Raw genomic sequence first — 23,337 nt, forward strand, 5'->3', positions numbered from 1 at the left:
ATTTGTAGAGACAATTATTTAGCACTTTTAAATACAACAAAAACGATTAGCATCATCTACCACAAATGTCACCCCCAACCCCTCTGACGTATATATTTATAATAAACATATACAAATTAAAGTAAAGAAATCACATATTAATCATTTCACCATCCAAATAATATAATTACAAAATCCATCATTTATTAGACTTATTTACAAATATTCTAAGTCCGCATATATAAATAAACATCAAATATCATAAACAATTTCAGATGCATATGCATATGCTTCTCTGCTCAATTTATTATTCTGTGACAAATCAAGTCTGGTATCTGCCCGGGATTCCATTGTATATGACCCGAAGGTCCCATTGCCTTTGTACATATATATATATGACCCGAAAGTCCATTGCCATTGTATATATGGCTCGTAGGTCCATTGTTGTAATACCCCGACTTTTTCTACCCTTTTTATTTGTTCTTGAAAGGAGGTCGTTTACGCATCTGAAAATTTTTAGCCTTTATTTCTTTGGTCGAGAGAAGTATTTCATTTTTTGGGCCTATAACAATTATTCTTTTCCTATCCCAATTTATTTATTCCCAAGCCCAATCCATTTTTGGAGAATCAAATATGAGACCAACCGTAAATATGATCAAATCTGCTCAAATCTCCCATTCAAATCTTTTTCCATGGATATATATATTCCATCGATTCCATATATTATATCATTCAATCGGTTTCCACAAAATCAGCCACTCCTTTTCAGTTGAGTAATTTTCGGCCATGACCTGCGTTTATATACTATCACTACAAGTCTTCCCATAACTGCAAGTTACCACTTTCATTCAACTCCAAATCCAATGAGAAACCGAGGGATAGAGAGCGATGGTAACCTTCACACCAATTCATGAAATCAATCTCCCCAAATCAGATATTATTGGGCGACGGGCGACGGAGAATGGAGAGACGGAAGGCGAAAGCAGCGCGGCGTTGACTCCGTGTTAGCGTCGGCGAGGCTGCTGAATGACGTGCTGGAGGAAGGCGGCGGCGGCTCGGTGCTGGCAGCAGCGACCACGTCTGCACGGCAGCACGATCTGCACCGTGACAGCAGCGACGAAGCTGTCGGCATACAGTGACAACAGCGGTGTGAGGAAGGCAGCGAAGGAGATGGGAGCGGCGACGGCGCTGCAATTTGGAGCGTGGGGCAGCGGCGACCGGAGAGACCAGGCTGGACGGAGGCGGGTGGCGGCGTTGTGCAGAAAAGAGGAAAATAGAGCAGCGACGGAGAGGCAGAGGTGCCCTGAATTGAGAGAAGGAGAGTAGAGATTTCAATTTTGTAAGTCTCCTGATTTTGATAAGAGAGAGAGAGAGATTGTTGTTCCAGATTTTTGAGAAGGAGAATGATTTGAAGAAGAAGACAATAAAAGGGGCTCGCTGTTTTTTTTTTTCAAAAGTGAGTAGACTCATTTTGATTTGGGCTAATGTACTAATTTTTTATTTGGGCCTAGAGTACATCAAATTAATAGTTAACGTGATGCACGCTTTTGAGGACGGAACGAAACACAAGATAAAGCTTTAAATGAACGAGGTAGGCTTTCGAACTAAAGTTTTATTGTGGGCTTTCTTTTTAAATAAGGGCAATGCCCTAAGTACATTTTTATGTGAACCGTATTTTTGTTTTTGAGGATGTGCCTATCTGATCGCCTAGTGGGGAGCGAGTCCCTACTAGAAGTTATGAGTTTAATAGAATTCGGGTTTGTCTAGGGAGCGAGTCCCTATTCAAGCTAGTGTACACAGAGGGGATCGTGCGCTAGCTTTCGAGTTGGCCGGTCCGGTGATCGAGAATGTGGCCACGTTCTCGTTTCACACATGAGGTTCAAATATGGTACGAGGAGACAGAAAAATGGGTTGCAACCATACTTTTGAGCGAGAAAATGTTTTGGGTGACTTGGTCTTTTATAAAACCCCGAGTTCACTTTTAAATGCTGACACAATATTTTATAAAATGTTTTCGGCATGAGTCCACTGAGTGCATCAAGTACTCAGCCCTGCATTTCTTTTTAAAAATGTGCAGGTTGAGCGTGACGGGCGCGGTGGGTGTTGAGCAAGGTCGTTGAAGAAATCTAAGTGTCTAAAGTGTGTCATATCTTCACACGTGGCATATTCCTTCTCTCAAATGCTTTCGCTAAGTAGTTGTCCTTCTTTTGAGTTCTTGTATCGTTGAGATAATATTCCTTTTTGAGTTGTTGATTGTTGATACACTCTGATTTTATTCGAGCTATTCCCATTTGTTTCGAGCTATGCTCGAGTTGTGTTGTTTTCCCCTTTCTTCCCCGCTTCTTTAACCCTCCCCTAGTCACGATCAACCGTGTTTTCTATCCTTAGAAAATGCGGGCTTGACAAAGTGGTATCACAACAATTTTTCTTTCCGCTCTGGACCCGAAAGTCTTTTTCAGTCTTAGTCTAGATTCGATTCGCTAGACTAAAATAAGGTTAAATTTGGAAGGCTCAACATCCCGCTTCGCCACGCTCAACCAAGGAAGAGGTAATATATTTTTTTTATGTGAAAATTTCTATGAGAAAGTTTCGGAGAAAGGACGACGAGAAAATTTTTTAGAATGGAAGAGAGAAAATTTTGATAAGAACGAGGAAGTAAAATCTTTTCGTGAGGGATTGGTTTTAAATTGAGAATAGTATTTTCTGATGTTTGAGAAAAGAGCAAGTTTTGAAGAGAAATTATGAGTTTGATATCCAGTTTGAGTTTTAAAGTATGAAAAAGTTTTTGCTTTGGGATGTTAAAGTGTTGTGTGTTATACTTGGTTATCTTTAAGTATGGATGATGATGAAGTATGTTGCTAACATAGAGTGCTTATGTTGTAGGCTAGATTAAATACGCGCGAACCGTAGTTTTAAGTTGAGATAATCTATCACTTTCCTGAGTGACGAAAACGAACGAGAATCTGAAAATTTGGGATGAACTCCTAATTTGTCAAGGCACGACGAGGCAAGGAGATCGAGATAGAGGATGGAGACCAATGGACAATGAAACTTTTTCTAATCTTGGAATGGCGCGAAACGTTGGAGCAAGCTTGATGTGTGAACTATTTTACTATTTCCTATGTTTTCCCTGAACAACAAGAACAAAAAGAATACGATGAAGATTTCAAGAAGTGGAAGATAGCAAAGAAGAAATGAAGTTCAACCGCAAAAGATGGTGCAAGACAAGGAGGGATGATGCGAAGTGCGCGATTTAATTTAATATAGTCTAACCTCGCGTAATTTATTAAAAGTGGCAGCGATGTGACTTTCAACTACAATGTAAGTAAACAATATGAGGAAGGTGCTTGGAAATTGGAAGACAAAATTATGGAGAAATTCTATATTTGAAGGACGTAAGCAAATTTCGGGACGAAATTTTTGTTAAGATGGATAGATTGTAATACCCCGACTTTTTCTACCCTTTTTATTTATTCTCGAAAGGAGGTCGTTTAAGCATTTTTTAGCCTTTATTTCTTTGGTCGAGAGAAGTATTTCATTTTTTTGGGCCTATAACAATTATTCTTTTCCTATCCCAATTTATTTATTCCCAAGCCCAATTCATTTTTGGAGAATCCAATATGAGACCAACCGTAGATATGCTCAAATCTGCTCAAATCTCCCATTCAAATCTTTTTCCATGGAGATATATATTCCATCGATTCCATATATTATATCATTCAATCAGTTTCCACAAAATCAGCCACTCCCTTTCAGTTGAGTAATTTTCGGCCATGACCTGCGTTTATATACTATCACTACAAGTCTTCCCATAACTGCAAGTTACTACTTTCATTCAACTCCAAATCCAATGAGAAACCGAGGGATAGAGAGCGATGGTAACCTTCACACCAATTCATGAAATCAATCTCCCCAAATCAGATATTATTGGGCGACGGGCGACGGAGAATGGAGAGACGGAAGGCGAAAACAGCGCGGCGTTGACTCCGTGTTAGCGTCGGCGAGGCTGCTGAACGACGTGCTGGAGGAAGGCGGCGGCGGCTCGGTGCTGGCATCAGCGACCACGTCTGCACGGCAGCACGATCTGCACCGTGACAGCAGCGACGAAGCTGTCGGCATACAGTGACAACAGCGGTGTGAGGAAGGCAGCGAAGGAGATGGGAGCGGCGACGGCGCTGCAATTTGGAGCGTGGGGCAGAAGCGACCGGAGAGACCAGGCTGGACGGAGGCGGGTGGCGGTGCTGTGCAGAAAAGAGGAAAATAGAGCAGTGACGGAGAGGCCGAGGTGCCCCGAATTGAGAGAAGGAGAGTAGAGATTTCAATTTTGTAAGTCTCCTGATTTTGATAAGAGAGAGAGATTGTTGTTCTAGATTTTTTAGAAGGAGAATGACAGAATGATTTGAAGAAGAAGACAATAAAAGGGGCTCGCTGTTTTTTTTTCCAAAAGTGTGTAGACTCATTTTGATTTGGGCTGCTGTACCATTTTTTTTTATTTGGGCTAATGTACTAATTTTTTATTTGGGCCTAGAGTACATCAAATTAATAGTTAACGTCATGCACGCTTTTGAAGACGGAACGAAACACAAGATAAAGCTTTAAACGAACGAGTTGGGCTTTCGAACTAAAGTTTTACTGTGAGCTTTCTTTTTAAATAAGGGCAATGCCCTAAGTATATTTTTATGTGAAATATATTGTGTCATGCCGTATTTTTGCTTTTGAGGATGTGCCTATCTGATCGCCTAGTGGGGAGCGAGTCCCTACTAGAAGTTATGAGTTTAATCGAATTCGGGTTTGTCTAGGGAGCGAGTCCCTATTCAAGCTAGTGTACACAGAGGGGATCGTGCGCTAGCTTTCGAGTTGGCCGGTCCGGTGATCGAGAATGTGGCCACGTTCTCGTTTCACACATGAGGTTCAGATATGGTACGAGGAGAGAGAAAAATGGGTTGCAACCATACTTTTGAGCGAGAAAATGTTTTGGGTGACTTGGTCTTTTATAAAACCCCGAGTTCACTTTTAAATGCTGACACAATATTTTATAAAATGTTTTCGGCATGAGTCCACTGAGTGCATCAAGTACTCAGCCCTACATTTCTTTTTAAAAATGTGCAGGTTGAGCGTGACGGGCGCGGTGGGTGTTGAGCAAGGTCGTTGAAGAAATCTAAGTGTCTAGAGTGTGTCATGTCTTCACACGTGGCATATTCCTTCTCTCAAATGCTTCCGCTAAGTAGTTGTCCTTCTTTAGAGTTCTTGTATCGTTGAGATAATATTCCTTTTTGAGTTGTTGATTGTTGATACACTATGATTTTATTCGGGCTATTCCCATTTGTTTCGAGCTATGGTAGAGTTGCGTTGTTTTCCCCCTTTCTTCCCCGCTTCTTTAACCCTCCTCTAGTCGCGATTAACCGTGTTTTCTATCCTTAGAAAATGTCGGCGTGACAATTGCCATTGTATATATGACCCGTAGGTCCATTGTCATCGTATATATGACCCGTAAGTCCATTGCATTGATATCAGACTCAAGGCAGGACTGTCACAGATCATCTTTAATCCAAATGATTCAAATAATTCTAATGTCATACAAAAATATTTCCATGCACCACTCATATATGTATTGCACCAAACATATATCCATATTATATTCCACAAAATAATTCGAAATAACACATAATTATATTAGGTTCACATTATACAATCCAAATATTCACTCCAAACTAACATTTAGCAATCAAATACGTAACGTATGTAAATTAAAAGTGATTTATACACCCATGATTACGAAATATGATCTAATTGTGCTTCTATTATGCCTCATTAGACAACTCTCAATCGTTGCTCTTTTAATTGTCTAACTCTCGGTGAACTTTTTACCTTTCCCCATTTTTTTACTTTTTCTAACCAAACTTTTCACATCTCTTTTTTTCTTATTCGTTTTAAGTCGGTAGCCGATTTATATATGTATTTTCCCAAATAATATAATGAGAACACTTGTTATTATACTTATCTAAAAATTACGCGTTACAAGCATAATTGGTTGACAGCTTTCCTTCTATTTCTATTTTAATGACTACATATCATATTTGCATATAGTTATTGTAGCATTTAATAATTAGTTATAGGAAGACTATTTATCTTTCTATTCTCATTCCATACGTACACATATGTAACAACTAACATGCTACTACATCACTATATATCATTTTTAAAGCTTCACTACATGTAATCATATGCTTAACAATATTTAACCTTACATGTCTATATTCAACTATAATAAAGATCCCGAATACATATATATGACTATATTGTTTAATTATTTTTTTTTATAATACTCTGATATGTATACAATGACAAGAAAATATATATTTATGCAAAAGATATATAATATGGGTTAGGGATGTTACAACAAATACAATCCCACAAATGTATAGCCATTTTATTTAGAGCATCTCCAATGGAGGCTAGCGGACCGGCTAGCCGATTCCCGGCGCTGGCCGGTCTGCTAGCCGAACCATTGTAGGCGGCGAGCGGAAAAACGGCGAGAATTTCGGCGAGCGCTGGCCGATGCGCTCGCCGATCGGCTGGCCGCCATTGTAGGCGGGCGATCGGCGAGCGATCGCCAGCACTTTTTTTTTTTAAACACTATATATACACGATTTGCACGTCATTTTCATTCGCACCGCTTGTTTTAAAGAGTTTTCTCTCTCACTTAATTTCTGTACAAGAGCAATAAAGCAAAATGGAGAACAACAACGAGTCTACTCCAGTGACGAGCGGGTCTCAAACTCCCACGGTACCCGTGGGTGGTGGATGGGGTCCGATGGCCGGGTACTACAACATGTACCCTTGGCAGCAGATGATGCCCGGGATTAGGGGTGGGTCGGTACGGTATACCGTACTGACCGTGCCATACCGCATACCGTACCGGAAAGTACGGTATGAAAAAATTCAATACCGATACCGTACCGAATTTTCGGTATACCGAAAATTCGGTATGATATTTTTTGATACTGGTTACCATACCGTTATTACGGTATACCGTACCGTGTTTCGGTATATCGTTTTTAACGGTATACCGTAATAACGGTATGGTAACGGTAACGGTATACCGAAAAAAACCTATTGTGTCCAAAATATTTAAAATAACAATTCAAATGTTCAACTATTTAAAAAAGCTCAAAACAATAAAACTTCGTCACAATCAAATCTTGTTCATAGCATTCAAATTAATAGGGTTTGTCCATTTGATTCTATTTTGAATAATAGAGAAGTTAGAGTACGTAAAAAGAGATACAATAATATAAATACTTAAGCATTAATCAAATCATATTATTATTTGTAAATGGGCGATGATTATGGCGTAGAAGACGGTGTCACTTTTCAATAAAAATATGTTACTTTATGGTACTTTGATTCATTTCATTCTTTTTCCCTTAATTTCGAATAACAATATAGCATTATAGTAACACATTGAGGTATCATGTGTCGTGTTGAATTAATATGGTTTTTCCTTTCTCAACATATATAAAACTTATCATTTATATGTAATCAATCGGATTCCCATTGGGTCACATAAGTCTAAAGAGTTAAGAAGAATAAGCTAAGCTATTAGTTGTGGAATCACAAATGATGTGATTGTCAAGACTTGTTGGAGTTGTCAAGAATCTATAGTTTTAGATTTTTTGGATGATAAAATGATACTTTTGCATCATAAAATGATAGTTTGAGGGGATAAAATGATAGTTTCAAATGATAAAATGATACTTTTGTTTTAAAATGATAGTTTTAGATTTTTTGGATGATAAAATGATACTTTTGCATCATAAAATGATAGTTTGAGGGGATAAAATGATAGTTTCAAATGATAACAAGATACTTTTGTTTAATAATGATAGTTTTAGATATTTTGGATGATAAAATGATACTTTTGCATCATAAAATGATAGTTTGAGGGGATAAAATGATAGTTTCAAATGATAACATGATACTTTTGTTTAATAATGATAGTTTTAGATATTTTGGAAGATAAATGATACTTTTGCATCATAAAATGATAGTTTGAGGGGATAAAATGACAGTTTCAAATGATAAAATGATACTTTTGATTTAAAATGATAGTTTAGATATTTTGGATGATAAAATGATACTTTTGCATCATAAAATGATAGTTTGAGGGGATAAAATGATAGTTTCAAATGATAAAATGATACTTTTGTTTTAAAATGATAGTTTAGATTTTTTGGATGATAAAATGATACTTTTGCATCATAAAATGATAGTTTGAGGGGATAAAATGATAGTTTCAAATGATAAAATGATACTTTTGTTTTAATATGATCACAACCCTATATATATATAAATATATATCGGTATACCGGTATACCACGGTATACCGGTATACCACGGTATACTTAATCTTCGGTATATACCGAATATTCGATATACCACGGTATACCGGTATACCGTGGATTCGGTATATACCGAAGTTTCAGTATACCGTGGATTCGGTATACCGCGGTATACCAAGGTATAGAAAAAATGATACCGTTACCGTACCGAAACACTGCGGTACGGTATCATACCGTACCAGAAACTTCGGTATACCGAAAAATCGGTATTTTCGATATTTTTCCGGTACGGTAAGTCCGGTATTACGGTATTTCGGTATAATTTCCCACCCCTACCCGGGATGGCAGCCGGGGGTATGATGCCGGGATGGCAGGGGATGCAGGGCGGGCAGGGGGTACCGGGGATGCAACCCAGGATGCAGATGATGCTGGGGTGGGCAGCCGGGATGCAGATGATGCCGAGGTGACAGCCGGGGATGCAGCCCGGGATGCAGGGGACGCCGGGGGGGACAATGTCTATCGCCCAGTCTTGATTTTTTTACTGCTTCTTCGCACACATCGACTCCATCGGAGACGCAGTTCACTGGGTGTGATACTTTCTCCTTAGAGGAGTTGGGGATAGATCTCGAGTATGCGGACACCCCCGTTCAAACTGGGGGAGTAGGGCGGGGTCGGGGCGCACCAAAGAAGATGAAGGGCAAGGGGAAGGGCAAAAGGGTGGCCGGCGAGTCGTCGCAGCCGGCTGATGACGACAGCCCGGCACAGAGGAAGTGGACAAATACGGAGAACGTCGCGCTGTCCAAGGCTTGGGTGAGTGTTTGCGATGATCCCTTCCATTCGAACAATCAGAGGATCGTCAACTTGTGGGCTAAAATATCAGCAGCCTACAAGGCATTTTTCCCGGAGGGGAGGCCACACAGCGAGGAGGAGTGCTGGAAGGGGTGGGACCAAATCAGGGCTGCGGTCTCCTGATTTTCGGGCTTGTACACCAACGTCCTCCGTATGCAGACCAGTGGCCAAACTGACGAGGACTGCAGGAGGATAGCGGAAAAAGCCTTCCCCGTGCCCGGGCTTTATAAGGAGTTCACCTACTGGAACTGCTATGAGGTGCTGATGGACTCCGAGAAGTTTCGGGCAGGTGTCGATGCTGGCTGGCCGAAGAAGCAGCGACTGAACTATGCCGGTGATTACAGTGGCAGCAGCGGCGGTTCCCACGACCTTCCCGAGGATGTTCAGGAGTTCCCGTCCCTACCATCGTTTACTCGTCGCACTCACCCGGTTGGTCAAAGGCGGGCGCAAAGGGTAGCGATGGGGGTCGCCCAGGGGTCCCAGGAGGTCCAGTCGGCATCCCCCCTGTTGGCAAGTCGCCAACCGAGCTCGCCTTCTTCGCGCGTCAACAAACGCGGGCTCAGATGCACAAGATCTTAGTTGAATGGAGGGGGGCAACTGACCCGTGGAGAAGAGGTTTCTTTACTCAATGCTCGAGAGTATGCAGGTCGATTTGGATGCCGCCTCGGCACAGTTGGGGGGCTCAGACGTGGGCTAAGATGCCGCAGATTTGGGGTCCCGGATAGCGGCGACAACGGCGGCGACGGCGATGAGTGAGGCGGAGGTGGGGGCTCGTGTGTGGAAGAGGGGTTTTTTTTAAAATTAATGTAATTTTTTTTAATTAATGTACTTTTTTTAAATTTTACTATTATTATTGAATTTTCCCATATCTGTGTCGTAAATTTAATTCCGTATTTTTGTGATTGTTAATTATTTGTTTTTTATAATTTTATTTATTGTGGCTAGCCTATTGCTTGTCCAGTTGCTTGTCCTGATAATATGACAGGAGGAGTTTTTAGTGCTGATTATATGACAGAATGAGTTTGTGGCTAGTTTATGGCTGACCTATTACCATCGGAGATGCTCTAAAGGGAGAAATATCAAATTTCTTAATCATACAAAAACATCTTTACCAATTTATCTGTACCAATTACTAATAAAGCTAGTCTGGATATACTTTTTCTTTCTCAAAGTTTGTGCATGAGCTGACATGATTTGACCCACCAGAATTATTTTTTAAATTTAGGTATGTTTTATTACTCCCCTAGTAACATTATGACTCACTTTTCTTTTTATATTGTCCAAATGAAGATGACTCATTACTAAAATTGGAAACACCTTTTATATCTACTTTATTCTCTCTCTCTTATTTTACTCTCTCCACTTAACACATAAAATAAAGCTGCATAAAATCTCGTGCTACTCAAGAAGGGGTCATCTTCCTTGGGATGGAGGGTGTACGTTGGAATGGAAATAAGGAGGGAATAAAATAGAATGATTGGAATGAAATAACAATTTGTTCTATTCTTGTGTTTGGGAAGCGCACAGAATCCAAAGAGAATTGAATTGTTATTCCTTAATTGATTTCATTCTTTTGCTTGGTAACTACAAATAATATACTCCCTCTGTTATCGTATAATTGAGTCATTTTTCCATTTCAGAAAGTTTCCTCATAGTTGAGTCATTTCCATATATAGTAACTTTTTTCTCTTTTTTACGTTACTCTCTCTTACTTTATTCGCTCTACTTTATTCACTTTTTACTTTATTCTTTCTACCTTTTACTCTTTCTTACTTTTTTTATCTATTTATTTAACACACTTAACATTTCTTTCTTAAATTCCGTGCCGAAAAGTTTCGCCTCAACTATGAGGGAACGGAGGGAGTACTCCCCTTGTCCCATCACAAGTAATCAACTTTCCATTTTTGGATTATCCCACTACAAGTGATTGATTTCCTCGTTTAGTGAAAAACAAAACTTTTTCTCTCTCTTACTTTATTTCATCTCTCTTATTTTATTTCATCTTTGTTACTTTATTCTCTCTTTATCTCTTTTTTTTTTCCTCTCTCATACTTTATTCACTCCACTTTAACTCAATAAATATAATTTCCTTAAATTGTGTGCCCAAAAAAAATCATTCACTTGTGGTGGGACGGAGAGAATATTATTTTTCTTGACTACAAATAATATAGGAATGAAATGAAAAAATTGTGTTTACACACACAATACACACGATGAACACATTGTGCATGCACACATGACACACATAAACACATACATACATAACTCGTTACATACACACCATGCACAAAACAGACACACACTACATGTAGTGTGTATGAGTGTGTCTATGCGTGTAAGTGTGTAACGTGTGTATTCCGAGTGTGTGTAGTGTGCGCGCGCCCGCGTGCGTGTAGTGTGGACAATGTGTATGTGTGCAGTGTGTGTGAATCAGTGTCTGTGCAGTATGTGAGTGTGTGATTTCAGTGTGTGTGACGTGAGTGTAGTGTGTGGGTGCGTAGTATGTATAGCGTTTGGAAAAAAGATTCAATTATTAACATTTTCAAATTTTTATTTTTATTATAATTTTAAAAATTATAAAAATATTGAGTCGGTATTGAAATGAAATATAATAGCATAACATAATTATGTTGTATAATTTTATAAAAAACTAAAATAAATAAAATCGATATTCGCATGAAAAATAGAATGATGATTTCTAAGAAAAAAAACAAGCAAAGGAATGGAATGAAAAAAAAAAACATTTTTCCCATTCCCATGATATCTTCTGTGGGCTCTGATGAAATTTCACTAAAGAAAAGCACTACAAGTATAACACAATATAGGCCAATACCAACCAACATCATTTGCAGCAAAGTGACTGCTATTCCACCAATGTTTAATTGCAAGTGAAATGAACCACCAAATAGCAGTTCCACCCTATTATTTCTTCTAAAAGTAAAAATTCTTTTTTTATTCAATATTTTTCTATGTGAAATGAGTTAGTGGAATGTGGGGTAAATTATCAGAAATAGTAAAAAGTAAGTGTGAATAGTATTGGCGGATGGATTAAAAGGAAACTACTGACAAGTAATGACGAATGGAGGGAGAAGTACCAATAGACTCCATCTGTTTCCTAAAAGTAAGAACTTTTGAAACGAAATGAGTTTTAATACTCCATCCGTCCCATGTTACTTGCATTGTTACTTTTCGGCTCGTCACAAACTCCTTACACTATTTATAGTTTAAGTTAGAATTAATGCATTTAATTAATATGTTAGTTTAAGTTAAGAGCTCATTTATTAAGTGATGTCTCATTACACTTAAAATTCTAATTTAATTACACTAAAAAATCAATCCCAAATTTATAACTTAAAATGAAAAGTGCAGGTAACATGAGACGGAGGGAGTACAAAATTGATAAAGTAAGAGAGATAGAAAGAAAAAACGTGTTACCGAAAAATGAGTTTCACTTCATAGAAAAAAAGTTTCCTATTGTTTTTATTTTTAGGAAATGTTCCAAAAAGAAAACAAATTCTATTTTTTAATGTGTAAATAAATATAAATTTAAAGACCGCGTCACGGATGACATGAACTCTAGACCTTTCGCTTCAGACATTAAACTCTATGTCGGTCGACTATCTCACACTGTAGACAGAAAAGAATTTCTACTGTCAGGAAAAAGAGGAAGTATAAAATTAATCCCGTTTAATTAACCCAACGAAAACTGAAAACTGTGTATGACCTATTTTTCGTGAAATGAGAGAGTAAGAGCATCCACTCGGGACGCGGCTAGCGTTCCGTCCCGGAGGGACGGTTCCGCCGCGGGACGCGTTGCAACGTTCGTCCCGTCCCGTAGCCCGTCCCCAGCCCGTCTCGTAGCCCGTATCAGCGAGACAAGGGACGCGCCGGCCCGTCACGCGCCCAGGCTACGTGGCGCTCCCCCGATGCATGCGTGACGCCCACTCGCTGGCCCCCGAGTGGGCGTCGTCACGGATGACGCAATAATTCATTTTTTTAAAAAAAAATCGATTTTTTAAAAAAAATTCAAATTTTAATAAAAAAAATTATTTTTCAAACGGTAATGTTACCGTTAATTTTTTATTTTCTTTTTTTTTTAATTTTTTTTATTTATTTACTCTATAAATAATCCTATTCCATACTCATTTCACACACAAACATACATCTATTCCTCTCAAATCCTCTCTATCACTCCAATTTTCATCTTAAACCAACTCAAACAAATGGATCCTTTTGAGCAAATGCGTCAATTAATGGAACAATCACTTGAAGAAGATCGACGACGAGAGGCGGAGGAAGCCGCGCCACCCCCACGACGCTCCCGGAAGTACATCAATCGGAACCGGGAGGAAGCCGCCGCACGGTTAGTACGCGACTACTTCTGCGATAACCCGATTTGGGGAGATACCTACTTCCGTCGCCGTTTCCGCATGAGTAAACCGCTATTTCTCCACATAGCGAATACTTTGGCGGCCCGGGAAGAGTTCTTCCGAGAAGGGTTCGACGTGGTCGGCCGTCCCAGCCACACGACGCTGCAGAAATGTACTGCAGCCATCCGTCAGCTTGCGACTGGATAAACGGCCGACATATTCGATGAATACCTCCACATCGGAGACACCACTGGGCGTATGTGCTTGCTCAACTTCTGCAGAGGCGTCCGGACAGCCTTCAGTGACGAATTTCTCTGGAGGCCAAGCACGGAAGATTGTCAGTTCCTCCTCAACCTGCACGAACAAGTGCACGGATTCCCCGGGATGCTTGGCAGTGTCGATTGCATGCACTGGCAATGGAAGAATTGCCCGGTGGCTTGGAGGGGGTCCTACACGAGCGGCCACAAAGGCACCCACCCAACCGTTGTACTCGAGGCCGTTGCCGACTACCGGCTTTGGATCTGGCACGCGTACTTCGGGGTCTCTGGCTCGAACAACGACGTAAACGTGCTCCACCAGTCCGATCTCTTTACCGAAGTTTTGGATGGTAAAGCGCCGGCCATCAACTTCGTCGCCAACAACCGGTTGTATAAAATGGGGTACTATCTCGCCGACAGCATCTACCCGAAGTGGCCGACCTTCGTGAAGATGTGCAGCAAGCCTGCGAACCCAAAGCAGGCTCTTTTTGCGCAGAAGCAGGAGGCTGCGCGCAAGGATGTGGAGAGGGCGTTCGGGGTTCTCCAAGCGCGCTTCAACATCATCAAAGCCCCGGCTCGTTCGTGGTTCATGGAGAGCATGGTCGACATCATGTATACGTGCATAATCTTGCACAACATGATTGTCCGAGACGAAGGACCCGATGCGGGAAATTGGTTCGACCCCGAATCCCCCGAAAGCTCAACCGCAAGTAGTCCGCCGCGAAGTGGAGCACATACGTCTATACAAGAACGGTTGGCTATTCGGGCAAGGAAAAGCGACTCTAGCGCCCACACCCAACTCCAAGAGAATCTAATTGAGCATATTTGGGAAAACTTTAGCGGAGAAGATTAAATTATGTCATTTTTATTTTTTCAGAATTTTAATTATGTCTTTTTTTCTTTTTTTTTTAAGTTTAAGTTGTAATGTTGTTTTAATTTTAATGAATTGTGTTTTTTAAATTTAACTGGGTTGTAAAAAAAATAAAAAATGAAATTGAATGAATAGTAATTAAGGGACGGAGCGTTGCAGGTTCCGTCCCTTAGTTAAGGGATGGAGAAAAAAAGGACAGTGTGGCCCTCAAATAGTAGTTAAGGGACGGTATAAAGATAGCATAGTGGATGGTCTAATATAACTAAAAATCTTTAAATTATTTACTCCAGTGATTGCAATCAAACCAAAGTCTTGGTCGTCGTCAACAATCTCTCTCCACACAGAAAATATATCAATCATTTACTCCAGTGATTGCAATCGACTGAATTTGCATGAGCGGATACGAAAAGCATGTCGATACCGGAAGATGAGATCATAATCAAGCCGCGCAATGATAAAAGAGACTATCGCAGGATTCTTCTCAAAAACAATCTCCAAGTTCTCCTCATCAGCGATGCCGAAACTGATAAAGTCATGAGTTGTCCTTTTTTTAGCAGTTTCGCGGAAATCTGAAATTGATTAGCTTGTTTCTCAATTTTGTCTTTTTTTTAATTGCAGTGTGCTGCTTCAATGGATGTTTGCGTTGGTTCCTTCAGTGATCCCGAGGGACTCGAAGGCCTCGCGCATTTTCTTGGTGAGCAAGTTTTTGGCTGCAAAGATGCCTCAATCTGAATGTTTTTGAGCTTAATTTTTGTAATGTCATTCGATTTTCGTTCTGTTGAAGTATTTGTAATCACTATTCAGTGGCTGGGGAACCTAAATATCCGCTAGAGTCGAGCCAAAAATAGCATATCTGCTCCCTCTGTGTGCAGAAATATACTAGTATTTTATTTAAATATATGTTAGTATAAAAGATTTTGTAGTCTAATGGTGTGATTTTTAGGCTTTCAACTAAGAGGTCTATGCTTCAATAATTTTGAATTAAGATGTTTCTTTCTCTTTTTATTCCTTTTACGAAGCTCATTAATAAATTAAAATATGACTTGTTTATGATTGTAAATTCTTAAATTTCTTGTAATATAATGAGGAGTGATAATTCCACCTTCTCCATTTCCTGGCTCTGGATCAACCAGTGTTTGTAATGCCTTTGCAAATATGATATGAGTCATTTGACGAATTGGATTCTGGTATTTCGGAGAGATTTTAGCAGGTTAAGTTATGCAATTTAGCATCTGGTTTTTTCCAAAAAAGAGAATTTTAAAGATCTAGTAGAATGTTAATTTGTTGATGCAAGGCGTTTGAAAACAGCTGACTTTTCATTTGATTCCTTACTTCATCCAATTGTATTGTGTAATTTTTTTTACCTGCGGATGTTTTTGAGTAATTAGTTTATGTATCACTGGTGTAACTCCAGATAATGGTTCTTTTATTACAGAGAATGTGCTTTTCTATGTTATCTATCCATGATGTATTTGCTGCAATTAATAGTTATGTTCTTCTACCATGTACAGTTCGTTAGACTTATATCTGACCGTAATGTGATTTTATCACAGAGCACATGCTTTTCTATTCTAGCGAAAAGTATCCTCAGGAGGACAGTTATTCAAAATACATCACTGAGGTATTTTTTTTCATGTAGCTTGACTGACCTTGTTTCATCTGGGACTAGACCATCACTATGATCCCACTATTTTCCCTTGTTGACTGATTCTTCCTTGTCTTAAACTTTTATCCTTTGTCTGGAAAAGTGCTGTTTCTAGTATGTCTAGCTGAAAAACAATACTACTACATCTTTAACTCGATTTACATTTGCAGCATGGAGGCAGTACAAATGCTTTCACAGCGTCTGAGAACACCAACTTCTACTTTGATGTCAACCCTGACTCCTTTGAAGAAGCCCTGGACAGGTAGAATTTATTGAATTTTCAGATGCCTTCTAAAAGAACATTCATTCTGTGGATGCATGACATAATTATGTTCTGTAATCTTTATTCAGATTTGCTCAGTTTTTCATAAAACCAACGATGTCGGCTGATGCGACTACAAGGGAAATAAAAGCAGTTGATTCTGGTCAGCATTTTATCCTGAAGTTTCTTGATTAATCCCTTTTTATGTTTCCTGATGACCTCGATTACCCTTATCCATTTTATCTCAGAGAACCAGAAAAATTTGCTATCTGATGGCTGGCGGATGCATCAGGTGCTTCTGTATTTGAATTTTGCTATCAAGTCTTTATAAGTTTTTCTAAATTTAATTTCAGGGATGCATTTATTAATAATTAATTGCTGCAATCAGGTACTGAATACAACTGACCAACTAGTATTTTAATTTGTTTCCTATTAATACAGCTTCAGAAACATTTAAGTGCGCAAGACCACCCGTACCACAAGTTCAATACAGGTTGGAATTATCATATTATAATCTCATGTTAATTCTATTTTGATCACTAAGCTTCATCACCCTATTTATTTGTTGTAGATAGAGATAATTATGTTCTACTAGTACATAACAGTATCCATCATTTATCTTGATCCTTAATGCATCTTTTTATCATCTATGCTCTTTTAATGTACATGCAGGAAATTGGGATACTTTGGAAGTCCGGCCAAAAGAAAAAAAATTGGACATTAGACAAGAGCTTCTAAAGTTCTATGAATACAATTATTCAGCCAATCTCATGCATCTTGTGATTTATACTAAAGGTAGCATATTGATAACTGTCACCTGGTTTATATGGTCTTGCCATGTTAAATATATGAACTTATGTAGTCGAATTTGTTTAGATGACCTCGATAAAAGTGAAAGCCTTGTCCGGAGCTATTTTGAGGATATCCAAAATACAAATAGAATCTTAATCCATTTCCCTGGCCAGCCTTGTAATTCAGAAAACCTTCAGGTACTGTTGGTGCATCTTTACTCTGTTACTTTAACCTAACCGGTGGCAAGGTTTCTTTTTCCTTTTTATAACAACCAAGTCCACGGGAAGATTATTTGGTATATGACAATGTTGTGCTCATTTTATATATTACACCTTCTAAGTGAAACCATTTATTTCCTTTATTATTTCTTGATAAAAATGTTCATCTCCACAAATTGCTACATAAACATATCCATATTTTAGTGCCTCTTGGGCACCTGTTCCCATTGAGATGAAAAAACTTGAAATGCTACCATGGTACCTTTACATGGTTATGCATACAAGATTAATGTCACAGTCTTTTCACTATGAATTTCTTTTGTTGAAAGACATGTTTAACTACTGAGCTAAGTTTGGTTATTCAATATAATAGTAATGATTCTACTTGGTAATAAAATAGATTATATTTCACTCTTTATCTCAGATTCTTGTAAAAGCCGTCCCAATCAAGCAAGGTCACAAGTTGAAATTTGTATGGCCAATAACACCTGGTATCCGTCGTTACAATGAAGGGCCGAGCAGGTATCTGGGTCACTTGATTGGCCATGAAGGAGAAGGATCTTTGTTTTACATCTTGAAAAAACGGGGTGGGTGTTGAGCTTCCTTTCCATTCCCCTACTCGGATACTCCCCCTCACTGATTTGCTGTTAAAAAATATTGTCAGTATATATCTGTTCTGTACTTACCCCTCTCTTTCAACCCCAACCATGTTGAAAGAATATTGTATGATAAACTGATACTCTTATCATCGGTTATGTTTTCTGCCTTATGGTAATAGTTTGAAACTTCTTTATTATGTATTGGGCCATAACATTAAGTGTTGGGATGTGTCATGATTTAGTCATTGCATTATCTGTTGGTTTACTTTCGATTTTGATCTACTTTGTAAGGAATAAAATTTTACTTTCTAAGATACAATGTAAAGAGGTCATTTGTTACTAAAATTCATACTCAGGCTGTATTGATTAGGTCATTTGAATTTTTTCAGGTTGGGCTACAAGTTTATCTGCTGGTGAATCAGATTGGACTTGTGAGTTTTCTTTCTTTAAAGTCAGCATTGATCTCACAGATGCTGGCCAAGGTAATTTTTCTCTCTTCGGATTTTACTTTCGCTTAATGTGGATGAAGTCTCAGGGTGATGGGGGGCACCATTGATCAACTTTTATATCATTCTTAATATATATGATTTTTTATTTTGTGTTAATCACAGAGAAGTTTGAGGATATTGTGGGACTATTGTTTAAATACATTCACCTTCTCCAGAATTCTGGAACTCAACAATGGATTTTTGATGAGGTATAGTTGATGACACTATTACTACTGCTTGTAAACAAAATATATGGCACAGTCCAACAAAACAAATTGCAGAAAAATTGTTGTTGCATTACGCACAATTGTGTTATTTGATGTAAGCACTTGGCGAGTGGTGAACTGCATATCATTAACACTGAATCCAACTCATCACATTGGTAGTGAAGGTAACAAATTATATCAAAAAGATCCGTCTAGAAATATTCATCTTTTAGACTATATCAAAATTGTTGTTGCATTGCACATATTATGTTATTTTGTTGTTATAGAAGTGAGATACAGACCTGAAATTTGTCTAAGTTTGAGACTGCCGGTCCTTTATCCTTAGCTGCTTCACTATCTATCAGATCTCAGTTTTTGGCATTCTAGAGGTCTGATTAAACATTGAAGGCAGTAAGAGCCTGCTTATATTAATTTCCATGTCCATGCTTCCTTTGTTTAATATATTCAAACTGTCAGTTGGAAATTTTAACTCTTTCATCTTTGTTTACTAATGAAGCTTGCAGCCATTTGCGAGACTTCCTTTCACTATAAAGATAAGATTCATCCAATTAATTATGTGGTTAATGTTGCAATGAATATGCAGGTAATTAGTTCTATCTTTATAAGTTTAGGACTAGCTTTCTATGCTGAAGTAATTTCACTTCTGATAGTTCTTGCTTGTTTTTGTTTAATCTCTTCAAGTTGTATCGTCCAAAAGATTGGCTGGTTGGATCATCTTTGCCTACAAAGTTTAATTCTGAAGTTATTCAGTCAGCATTGAAAGAGCTGAGTCCAGACAATGTGAGGTCTGTTTCACAAGTTACTTGGAGATTATTATCATTTTTTGTTTATTACAAGCACCAATATGATTGACGGAAATGTTATTGCTACTTGCTAACAACAGATAGTCAGCTTCAAGTTGACTCGGAACAACAAGTTGATAACTGGTGGTTTCATAGTGGTTCCCATTTTAATTGTTTGCGTCATTCATTTGTTGTTTGGTTTTATATCTGTTCCACAGAATTTTTTGGGAGTCCACAAAATTTGAGGGACTTAAAGATTCAAAAGAGCCTTGGTATGGTACAGCTTATTCTGTTGAGCGATTAACTGGCTCTAAGATTAAGGTTGACCTTCCTTCTTCTTTAATGCCGAAAAAAACTGTTCTCCCTACTTAACTAACTATGGGATACTCCACTTCAGATATTCTAATGTGTTTGTTGACTTGTAGCAATGGGCTGATAAAGCTCCTGGTGAAGGTTTGCATCTACCTGGCAAAAATGTGTTTATTCCTACAGATCTATCCCTTAAAACTGTCTCAGAGCAAGTAAGTTTTTGCATTCTACTTAGCTCAAACAGTGACATGTGTCCTTTGGTTGCTAGACTCATAACAAGATCCTTTTTGTTGGTGGTGTGTTGACCTTTGATATCAGATCAAATTACCAGTTTTGCTGAGGGAGACATCTTGCTCAAGGTTGTGGTACAAGCCAGATACATTTTCAACTCCGAAGGCATATGTTAAGATAGATTTCAACTGTCCCTTTTCTGGGAGTTCTCCCGAATCATCAATTCTCACCGAAATATTTACACGTTTGCTGATGGACTACTTAAATGAATATGGTAATTTTATCATGGTTAAGATGTATAATATGAAATAATGTCATCCACTAATTGTTTCACCTGCTTGATATGGCCTTACATCTAGTCATTTTTAATTATGATGTCTCTTATGTTTTTCTTCTTCCAAAATTAAGTCATGAAAACTGTTCTTTCTCTGTTTTTTTTCTTATTCCAGCATACTATGCACAGGTTGCTTGTCTATATTATTCTGTTAGCGACACTGACTATGGTTTCCAGGTACCCTGCTGTATCTTGATACACTCTTCTTCAAAAGAACCCAGTCATTCTTACCCATTACTTTTGTAACATCTCCCTTACAGGTCACTGTAGTTGGATATAATCACAAGCTGACGATCTTACTGGAGGAAGTAACACAACAGATTGCGAATTTTAAAGTTAAACCGGACAGATTTGCTGTAATTAAGGTACACACTTAACTTACTTGAGTTAGCTCAGATCTCCATTGTTTAGTTCATCATGTCGCCTCCAGAATAATGCTATCCTTATCATGACGAATAGTAACTAATATTTGCATCTAAAAGCTGTTTGATTTATCATATTTATCCTCTTTGGTTTCTGTTATACTTCTACGCAGGAATTGGTCACAAAAGAGTATCAGAATCTGAAATTTCAACAGCCATATCAGCAAGCCATGTACTACTGTTCATTGATACTACAAGACCAAACATGGCCTTGGACTGAGCTACTTGAAGTTTTACCTCACCTTGAAGTCGAGCATCTTGTGCAATTTCATCCTTTAATGATATCAAGGGTCTTCTTGGAGAGCTATGCTGCAGGTTCTGATTCCTCTCATTGTTTCCTCGTCTTTTTCCAGATTTTTCTACTCTTTGGGTAATGTCTCTATCATTTTCATTGTTGTCTAAATGTAGGAAATCTTGAGCCAAAAGAAACAGAGTCCATGATTCGGCATATAGAAGATGTGTTCTTTAAGAGTTCCAATCCCTTATCCAAGCCTCTCTTTGGTTCTCAGTACATGACAGATAGAGTTGTGAAGCTTGAGAGGGGAATAAGTTACTTCTACAGCACGAAAGGCCTAAATCCTAGTGACGAGAATTCTGCACTTGTCCACTACATTCAGGTACAAACTAAAATTTAGAAAAATTGTTGGAATCCAACCAATCAATATCTCAAGTCTTTGATTGTGATTTTCCTGTATTGTTTCTTTATTCATTTTTCGTCAGATACGGTGTTAAAAGGCAAGGACCAAACCCCTCGAAACAAGCCAAACCAATTTAGCTAAATGTCATCTGTTAAGGAACAATTTTTGAACATTACTGCTTTTGTAACATGTAGGTGCACCAGGATGATTTCAAGCTAAATGTCACTCTTCAACTTTTTGCTATGATTGCAAAGCAACCTGCATTTCACCAGCTTAGATCAGTTGAGCAGCTTGGTTATATTACAGTGCTTAAGCCGAGGTAGGAAAATGACTCTTGCATTCTATGTTCTTCCGTTTGTGCCATGTGATTTTTGTCTCACATTTTCCATACTGTAGGAATGACTCTGGTGTCCGAGGTGTACAAATCGTTATCCAATCAAGTGTCAAGGTATAGATTGCATCGTTTGCGTAAATATGTCCGTCTTACTCACAATATATATTTGTTCTTGTAGTTACTATTTATAACTCACCCATCATTGTGTTTGATAGGGTCCTGGTCAAATTGATCTGAGAGTAGAGTCATTTCTCAAGATGTTCGAAACTGAGCTTAATGAAATGCCTAGCGAAGAATTTAAGGTTTCGTGTTGTGTTAATCTTTCCTGGAAACTACTTCATTATGAAAAACTCATCTCTCTTACATTATGCTTTGAGGGAGCACCTTGATATTGACATATAATCTTCTCCATCGACCCAGAACCACGTTAATGCACTTATCAACATGAAGCTAGAGAAGCACAAAAACCTGCGAGAGGAATCTGGATTCTACTGGCGAGAAGTTTCTAACGGAACCTTCACATTTGACAGGATAGAACGCGAGGTATTGAATCTAGTTTACTATTTTTAGTAGTATATGAAATATTAGGACAATGAGGATTTCACAATGGCCAAATATTTTGGTTGATGATACCACCATATTTGATGAAACAGGTAGCAGCACTAAAGCAAATAACTCAAAAGGACTTGAAAGATTTCTTCAACGAGTACATTAAAGTCGGTGCTCCCCACAAGAAGGGGTTGAGCGTACGTGTATACGGGAGCAAACATACTTCAGAGTACGAAACAGACAACTCTAAACCTCCTGAATCTAGCGTCGTTCGAATAGAAGATATCTTTAGTTTCAGAAGATCACGGCCTCTGTATGGCTCGTTGAAAGGAGGCTTCGGTCACTTGAAGCATAAAATAAAGCAAAACTCTGTCCAGGATCACAAGTAGAACTCTTCTTGCCAGAACGGTTTTCTTGTGTTTTCTTGAAGCATTCAGAACTGTTGAAATTGGTTGAGGCGCCTCATAAACTCGGTTTCTTGTGTTTTCTTGTTTGGCTTATTGAACTATAGTAGGATGTTTTTCCAACTACAGTTTGTGTTTTGGCTCTGCAAACAAATAGGTAAAAGAAAAGAAAAACATCCTCCCTCCATCCCATAAAAATATATGCACTTTCTATTTTCGTCCGTCCCACAAAAATATGTGCATTCCATTCTTGGAAAGTTATATCAATTTAATAATGTAGGTTTCACTAACACTACTTTAACTACTATACTCCTCCTCTGTCTTACTTTCCCATACCATTATTCTCATGCCATATCCATTGCCCATATTTTTATGGGACGGAAGGAGTATTTCATTGCGGATCAGAACTAAAACCCTTATCTTTAGGTGGTATAT

The 23,337-nt window shown here is 38.5% G+C and overlaps 1 protein-coding gene across 1 annotated transcript; it reads left to right on the top strand.

Moving 5' to 3' along the window:
• Positions 1-14,978: 14,978 nt before the first annotated feature.
• LOC121746983 (insulin-degrading enzyme-like 1, peroxisomal) lies at positions 14,979-23,117 on the top strand. Its single transcript, XM_042140954.1, has 26 exons — positions 14,979-15,199; positions 15,287-15,362; positions 16,222-16,289; positions 16,484-16,575; positions 16,665-16,738; positions 16,824-16,867; positions 17,017-17,068; positions 17,248-17,370; positions 17,452-17,564; positions 18,010-18,172; positions 18,574-18,666; positions 18,796-18,881; positions 19,396-19,482; positions 19,581-19,684; positions 19,900-20,002; positions 20,107-20,202; positions 20,309-20,495; positions 20,671-20,732; positions 20,816-20,920; positions 21,091-21,292; positions 21,386-21,594; positions 21,810-21,934; positions 22,012-22,063; positions 22,165-22,251; positions 22,370-22,492; positions 22,603-23,117. Exons 1-26 carry the CDS (start codon positions 15,080-15,082, stop codon positions 22,885-22,887), a joined length of 2,931 nt encoding a protein of 976 aa, XP_041996888.1. The 5' UTR covers positions 14,979-15,079; the 3' UTR covers positions 22,888-23,117.
• Positions 23,118-23,337: the final 220 nt, after the last annotated feature.

The sequence above is a fragment of the Salvia splendens genome, chromosome 9 (assembly GCF_004379255.2).
Source record: "Salvia splendens isolate huo1 chromosome 9, SspV2, whole genome shotgun sequence".
NCBI classification, from domain to species: domain Eukaryota; kingdom Viridiplantae; phylum Streptophyta; class Magnoliopsida; order Lamiales; family Lamiaceae; genus Salvia; species Salvia splendens.